Source organism: Nanorana parkeri, unplaced genomic scaffold (genome assembly GCF_000935625.1).
Source record: "Nanorana parkeri isolate BGI_ZX_2015 unplaced genomic scaffold, ASM93562v1 scaffold2788, whole genome shotgun sequence".
NCBI lineage: Eukaryota > Metazoa > Chordata > Amphibia > Anura > Dicroglossidae > Nanorana > Nanorana parkeri.
Window position 1 is genome coordinate 84,825 of NW_017309056.1, and position 8,795 is coordinate 93,619.

The 8,795-nt window shown below is 39.1% G+C and overlaps 1 protein-coding gene across 1 annotated transcript; it reads left to right on the plus strand.

The window, feature by feature from the left end:
- Positions 1-7,650: 7,650 nt before the first annotated feature.
- On the plus strand, positions 7,651-8,583 carry LOC108802313 (olfactory receptor 10A7-like). The gene has a single exon (XM_018574181.1). The coding sequence runs from the start codon at positions 7,651-7,653 to the stop codon at positions 8,581-8,583; it is 933 nt and encodes a 310-aa protein (XP_018429683.1).
- Positions 8,584-8,795: the final 212 nt, after the last annotated feature.

The following is an 8,795-nucleotide window of genomic DNA, read 5'->3' on the forward strand; positions in this document are numbered from 1 at the left end:
TGTCATTCTGTGCTCCCATGTTATCCTGTGTCTCCATGCCAACCTGTGCCCTCATGTCATTCTGTGCCCCCATGCTCCGCCTCCTGCAGCCCTCGCTCCTTCACATGCAGCTGAGCCGCCAGGGGAACCAGGGGCGGGGCCACTTACGTCACTCACTGACGTAGCCAAGGATGAGACAAAAAGGCCACAGCAAATAACATAGAATATACATACCTCAACAAAATTAACATTGAAAAAATAAACCCTAACCAATTTTTTTTTTTACCTAGCGGAAAAAAATAAAATATGGATAAACGTGAAATAAAATAAACAGCAACTACAGTTGATGGTGACACACACACACACACACACACACAAAAAAGGTCCTAAAAAGGACTATTGGGTCTCTGAACTATGAACACAGGGAGGATACACAAGAATATGTAGCCTACCACACTGTAATCCACAGTAATTTAGAGCACCACAGCACAGTATAGCACAGTATAGCACCTAAATCTCTCCATAGACTACTCCAACACTTGAAAGGACTGGCTGCAAGGGAAAGGACTTGTTCACCCTAAGCTCAGTATACCGCGAGCTACAGCTGGCTCTGCCTATCTAGAGGCAGAGCCAGCTGTATCCACCCCTCCCCCATCCATTCCACCAGTCCGCGCTGGAGGATTGGAGCGGGGAGAGGGGAATCCAGCCACTCCCTTGTCACGGCAGAGATCTGTGACAGGATCGAGAAGTGAGCGAACGCCGGTATGTGTTCGCTCACTACCCGATCTACTGAGCCGACCTGTGACAGTCTCATTGTCACAGGTCGGCTAGAACTATGAGGTGAGTGAAAAGCACTCACCACATAGTTCTCCTTTAAGGCCAGTTTTCCCATAGGAAAAGAGACCTTAGGCTGGAAACCCTCAGAGACCTTAAAGTCCATTTCCAATTTTGATAAGTGATAAGCATTTATTGCGGTAATGTAAGGTAAAGTGCAGTGCTGATGTATATGTGTGCACATTCTTATGACTCAAATTGCAGGCTTACTTCATTTTTTATGCATGTTTTATTATGCCTGAATCCTAGAAATTCAACATTTTATCTATAGAAAATTCACCCTGACACCGGGGTTGGATTATAAACCAGGCTTTAAACAGCTGCCCCCCTCCCTGTGATTCTGTGCAATGAGGTTGTTGTCCTCTGCTACTTCCATATATAACTCATTGTTCCTTTTAGTTATTTTTACTGTACCTGTGTCCCACTGAGGATAAAGATGAATAAATGTCACCAGCACACAGCCAGCATTGCAGTCCAAAGAGTTTGTTTATTGGAACGTCATGTCACCAATGCTAGCGCTTTGGGGGGCCCCGAAAGCGCTAGTTTTGGTGACATGATGTTCCAATAAATGAACTCTTTGGACTGCAATGATTTATTCATCTTTATGCTGTGTAACGGCGCCATCCGCAGGTCACTACAAGCACCCCCCCTCATTCAACTTTGGGTTTTTCCGGTATGGAGTGCGACAAGATATCTTTTGTTTGTCTCACTGAGGATAATTCCCTTCACTTCCTGTCCTGGAGATGAAACAGGAAGTGAAAAAAATGTCTACATACTAACTAAAATTACTCTTGCAGACCGTTGTCACTGGAATAATTATACTCATTGGAAGATTTCTCTTAGCCTTCTGTTGCAGTGTCAAGTGTAAAAGTTTCCCATCAGTTTCTGTCTCATTGACAATGGTTTTTGGGCAATTGAGACTGAAGCTTCCTAGCCAGACACAGACTTGACTGGACTTGACTACTAATTCTGTTCCACTCTATCGAAAAATAAAAAAAAAGTTTCCACTCTATATATACTTTAACAAACCAAATATACAGTATATTATGTTGTTCTGGACAATCCATGAGAAGTGTACAATGCAATGTTAATCCTACAATCACACACCACACATACTCTTGGGCCAGTCTGCTGAGAAGCCGGATAACATGCGTATGGATGTAATAAGTGTGTCAAAACTACCTGTGGCTCCTGTGCACACCAGCTCCATGCATATGAGTTACTAGATAACAAAACATAACCTCAGGTTGGGAAAGAATGCACTAACCTCTATGCACATACCTTCCATCCAGTCATCCATTACAGAAAATGACTAAACCCCCACCTTTCTTTCCTCAGCAAGGTTAAACATATTGCAATAACATGTAAATGTATTAATCTTATTGGCAGAAAATTGTAAAACCTTAGACATATCTTAAGTAATACAGGGCACCATGTAATCAGCTTTAAAAAATATTTTTTATGATGTAATTGATAAGGAAAATCAACAAGCCCTGCTCATGGAGAACAGTTTTGAAACTACATATAGAAAGGAAGAGTTACAAAGCAGTAGAAGTTTGGAGATTACACAGCCACGGGGTTTGTCATAGTTAATTGTGCCAAGACCTAGCATTAGACATGTGCGATTCGGTTCGTTCCGCAATTCGGAAATTCGGAGATTTGAATGTAATCCCAATTACAGCTAAGACGAATGCAAACGAATCCGAATTCCCGATTTCCCGAAATTAGTTAGCGGTAGTCCGGCCGAAATTCTTTTATGGACGAAATTCGTTATTGGACGAATTTCGTTGCAGCAAAATGACATTAGGAAAAAAAAAATGACAAAAATAAAAATTTTTTCCCTAATGTCATTTTGCTGCAACGAAATTCGTTAGCGGTAGTCCGGCCAAAATTCGGTATTGGACCAAAATGACATTAGGGAGAAAAAAAAAGGAAATTTTTTTTTACACTGCAGAAGATGAAAAAAAATAAAAGCGTGAGGTTCCCCCCCAATTCAAACCTTTCCCAGATCCTTTTGTTCTGGTAGGAATGTTAGGAGGGACCCCCCCCCAGTTATAACACAAAAAAAAGGGGGGGGGGCTCCTAACATTCCTACCAGACCTAAAGGGTCTGGTATGAATTGGGGGGGAACCTCACGCTTTTTGTTTTCATCTTCTGCAGACTGTAAAAAAAAATGTCATTTTTTTCCTAATCATTTTGCTGCAACGAAATTCGTCCCATAACGAATTTCGTCCATAAACGAATTTCGTCCGGACTACCGCTAGTCCGGACGGAATTTCGTCCGATACGAATTTAATTTCGGACCCGAATCCGAAAAACTAAATAATGCAAAGTCCGAATCAAAACAAAACAAAACTAAACACATTTATTTTTTTTTGCTTTCAATACGAAACTAAACGAAACAAATTTTTTGCTGGTGCACATGTCTACCTAGCATGTTCAGGGAAATGCAGGCCTGTAAGACAGTTGCCATGTAGGACCTCCCATAAATATATAATTTTACATGTTTACACATTCACTCAAGAATTTGCATTAGTAACAAGACACATTTATTTCTGTTATTATGGAACACCTCATCAGCTTGATCCAAAGTTTTGTAGAATATTAGGAAGCTGTTTGTCTAAAGACTGCACAACAAAACATTCTAATGACATTTTAACAACACTTTCAAAGGACTGTCCTAATAAAATCTCTGCAAACGCATCTTAACAAGCACACCTGTTATATAAAAAAATTCTACAGTAGCTTTCAATTTTCCCTTCTTCCCAAATGCCTGGCATAGAGGAACTTTACCCATATCTTCAAAATAACAACAGATACACCTTTAAACATGTTTAGTAATGACAATCTACTAACAGATACTTATAGATGATTGCAGGTTATTTATTCTTTGCATACTTTATTTCTATTTCCTCTCCATTCTTCTCACAGTGGCCATTTTAATAAGGGCAGATTATTCCATCTCCTTTTACATGCTGGAAATGTGGCACATGTAACTAGGACATGTGACCATGCACATCATCTCAGGAGAGGAAAATGCCCTTCCCTGAGATCCCATGAGATTACAGATGAGAGTTACCAGCAATGCACTGCTGATGTAACCTTCCCAGGATGCAACGCTTGGGCATGATTACATAATTTGTGCCAAAGTGAGCCATAAAATGGAAATAAAAAGAAATTGTAAGTAAAACAAAAAATATGTTTGTTTAGCTAATGAATGTAACATGATTTCATATCAGCTGCATGCTGATATGAGCTCTGCATGAGCTTTATGCTGATGTGATTTTTAATCAAAAGGGGTACAGGTCCACTTTAAGTGGCCTAGGGTGATATCTGATACCCTTGCTAGCATCATGTCAGTATTTTTTCTTGCAAAGCTAAAACAGCATTTGAATAAGATTTACTTTGCCTAATTGCTTGTATTCTCTTGTGGCACACGGGACATTGAATAGGAGATGTGTAATATTTACTATTAATGCACTTTTAATTACACTAGTTGTTATTGTTTATCTGCCATCATTAAATGGGATATTTTTGATTTTTCTGATTTAAATTGCACTTAAGGGAGTTATTATGGGTCAATACACATAGGGTCTATAATAATTAGTTCCACCTAAGAGTATATAAAGTCCTGAACTCTGCCTTGGTGCTTCATTATGACATAATGAAAGATTCAAACAAAATTCAAGTGTTTCATAAATTATTGGTATTTGAGGAATACGTTATTGCAGGTACTGGGTGCATATTGAATGTCTGTAGCTTAAACGCAAAAGTACAAAACTATAAACTGTAAACAGTAAGTGTAAATAATAGGGATGCGCAGATACTTTTCGAGTACCAGTGCAGATACTTGGCATTTTCATGAGAACTACCAGGGTTGCAGCGGTTGCAGCTGGGACCTGGCTCTGGCACTCCACCACAGCCCTGAAATCATTAGACTGTACTGTTTTAGAAAAACTGTCACATGACAATAAACAAAAATGTATCAGTACTCGTACTTGTAAGTACTCGGCAAGTACCAGTACTCGTACTCGCAAAACTGGTATCTGTGCATCCCTTTATTTATATTTATAAAAACAAAATCATACATTAAAACTGAGATGTACAAATCCCAGGAGCTCCGTATGCTCCTTACAAATGACAGCTGCCTCCTAATTTTTGAATTTTTCTCTAGTGTAGTCTTGGGGCTCAGAAGTATCGGTACATGTACTCGTACTTGTACCGAGTACTGTACTTGGTATCTGTGCAACTCTAGTAAATAATTATTGTAAGTGTAATTATTGTTTACATGTCAGTTTTTATGACAAGGATTGATCAATTATGTTTTATGTTCATGTTCAAGCTATCAGGAAAACACAATGGATGAGTGTATTTTTATTTTTTGAGGTTCACTTGTTTTTTAGCTTATGTAAATACATATAAAGTAACCAATAGTTCCCAGAGAACAATGGTTTATTTAAAGTGAGAGTGCAGCAGTAGTTATGTCCTTTCTAGCAATACTGTCTATGACTGAAACAATAAATGGATGCATTGAGAAGTCTTTAAATTTATTTTGAGCTTTTGAGCTTTGTAAACTAAGGGACCAATAAGCCTCTTAGCATTATATTTTAGACTTGATCACAACTGACTCGTTATTTAAAAAACTACACAATGTGTTTAATATAGTTTACTAAGTTCACAAAATGGCAGTTTGGTTATGACTGGGGGGTTGGAGGGTTGTGGGTTGGGCATAACATTTTGCAGGGCAGCAGAATCACAGTTGTTTAAAGTATGGGGCAATTATCCTCTCAACGCTAAAAGTCAAGCAGATATATAATATAATTTAGTTGTTATGCATTGATTCTAAACACTTAAAGGCTGGGTCCTCATTGATCCATGTGCATTGCAGCGTCTGTGTAAGGCACATGTGTAGGTGTGAATGGGCTATGTAGTTTTTTATTTCCCTTTCACACTAAACTCCAGTGCATATGAAAAATGTAATTACTACCTGGAATGCTTTTTCTTGCAGGACCTTAAAGCACATCTCTAGCCGAACAAAAAAAAAAATACCCTTGCACTGGGATTACCCCTGCACTGAAGTGCTTTTGTCTAAGAGCTAGAGTAAAGCAGATTTACTTAGCTGATTTCCACTCCCACGACTCCCTCTGGGCTGCTACTCTGGTCCCTGCAGCCTCTTCTTCCCTGGGCTCTTACAGTCTAAGGATCACTGACGTGATCATGTCCCATGCTAGACCTGAGAACGCAGAGGGACATTCTACCAGCTGGACCAGAGGAGGAGTAGAGGACAGAGCTGTCCGCAGGGGGAGGGAGGACAGGTAAGTAAATCCGCTTTACTCCAGCCCCTAGACAAAAACAAGCACTTAACCCTTGCAGTACGGAGGTAGCTCCACTGCCAGGGTACTTTTTTGTTTGCCTGAAGATGGGCTTTAGTTTAATTTAAATACATCTAGCATAAGTATGACCATGTCTTGATATTAACCTCCTGTAATCCACTTAATTCAAACTTAGAGGAGGACAGGTTAACATTCTGAGCCGGTCAGGAAATTACTGATTTGCAAAGTGTACATGTGAACATTAGTGATGTAAAATTCCATGTGCTCGATGTTCATCAAGGCTGAAATTTAGCCGCCTTTGTTGCCATGGCGCCCTGTGCAGCCGCACAGCTCGCACACCCCAAAGGCCGGCCCTGACCCCAATCCATAATTTTTTGAACCATATTAGTTAAAAAAGTGTTTAGTTCTAGCAGTGACATGTGTTTTAATCAAGAGGCACTGGGCCTGTTTTGACCAGGAGGTATCAATTGATCTCTGTGATACAAAGCTGTCCTGTCACTGGCCAATTTCTATCAAATCACACCTCAGGGTTGAAAACAGTTGCTTATGTCTTGTGTCTCTGTGTTTGTGACTTTTCTCATTGATACAAAACTGTCTTGCCTCTAGCAAATCTTTACACACTGTATGTGAGAGTTTGCTCAAAATTGTCCACCAGCAGGTCCATCAGTGAGAACAGGCTGAAAGGTTGAGCCGCAAGGTATAGGCAGATGTTTTCCTACAAAAAAAATTAGAGCATTAACCTTCAGATACAGGTGTCTAAAAACTGTTCAGCAGTAGGATAGTTTGGCATCAGTGAGAACAGGTCTAACCAGTCTATGGCTAACTTTTTATTTTTACTATTATAGGAGAGTGATATAACATGAGGTGTTTTTGGTGCATACTGTTTTTGCAACAAAAAAAGGCAGCAAAGGGGATGCCAAAGTGCTAGGTAACAAAGTTGTTACTGACACCGGTAGTAGTCCTAATAATGCCTTTTGGGTTAATTGAAGACCGGTGAACACAGGACAATGTACCCCATCACTGTATTTCACAGGAGTAAAGTATAGCTTGCTAACCGATCCTAATCTTTGCCTATACAGTATGTCAGATCACTCTATGCTCTCCCTACAGCAGCTTCAACACACTGACACTATGCACTCTTAGACTCCATTTTATAGTGAGGAAGCTGGGTTATCCAGCCCCCCCCCCCAGCCTTATTGTTGGCACTTCTGAGTCTGCTGACCAGGTTTAAAGGGTGCATACACTGCTTTTCTTACCTTGTATGGATCTCATATTTAGAAACCTGCACCTGAATGGAAACCTTCTAAAAATTATAAAGGTTTAGAATTTGACAAACGCTAGCTCAATCCTTTCAGCAATGACTGGCAATTTTTTCAACCTTAGTTAATTTCTGTTTTTTCAGAGAATGACTTTTCTACTGCAGTAATTTAATTGCCATTTCAGATATGAAGTCTTGATTGGACATCTTTTTTTGGTTTAATAATATCTTCTCTTTCTTTCGAGAATGTGTAAGCTCAACGAGACCGAAGTCACAGAGTTTCTACTCCTTGGCTTTAAAAATACATTCACCATCAACATTCTACTGTTCAGTTTTGTTCTTCTAGTTTATATTGCCATTTTATTTGGAAATATTCTCATTATTTTGCTGGTGTCTATCAGCCACCTTTTTCATGTCCCCATGTACATTTTCCTTAAACACTTGGCTTTGGCAGACCTATTATTTACCACCAACATTATACCTAACATGTTATATATTATCATACAAGAACATGGCGTGATATCTGTCCATGCCTGCTTTTTTCAATATTATTTTCATAGCCTTGCAATTTTCACTCAGTCTTTGATTCTCTTAGCCATGTCATTTGACTGGTATTTGGCCATTTGTCAACCACTGCGTTACTCTTCATTGATGGAACATAGAATCTGTTTTGGCTTGGTCTTCTGCTCTTGGGCTACTGGTTTAATCCTAATTCCAAGTGAAATAGCTTTATTGTTCCAGCTGAGGTTCTGTGGTACCAACACTATTGACCATTTCTTCTGTGATATTGCGCCTATTCTGCGTATTTCAACCTCAGATGTCACAGTTGTAATGTGGGAGGACTTTGCTTTTGCCATATTGATCATCTTTCGGCCTTTTGTATTGATCTCCATATCTTACATGTGTATATTTTTTACCATCTTCAAAATTTCTTCCTCAACAGGAAGACAAAAAACTTTTTCGACCTGCAGTTCCCATTTGGTCACTGTCTGTACATATTATGGGACATTAATAGCCATATATATGGTTCCAGCTGGAGAAAACAACCTTAGCAATGGCAAACTGTTATCTTTATTGTATACTGTACTTACCCCATTTATCAACCCATTATTATATAGCATAAGGAACAAGGAAATAAAAAGATTTCTAAAAAAACAGATTCGTATACATGTATTCTAACGAAAGAAGGACTCTAATCAGTTCAGCTCTCGCACCAGTATACTTCTTTTGGACCAGTTTAATTTTTGCTCTGGGCCTACTGATTCAGCAATAACTGCATCATTCCTTAAAATAATGAAGTTATACATATGTCATTTTTTCTTGGGGACAAACAAGTCTTTCCTTTGGTGATAAAGTCATTAAAAAAATATTTATTTTCTATGCACTCTATA

What these genes read in the sequence shown, in the direction of transcription:
- LOC108802313 (XM_018574181.1), top strand. Translation starts at nt 7,651, where the DNA reads ATGTGTAAGCTCAACGAGACCGAAGTCACAGAGTTTCTACTCCTTGGC.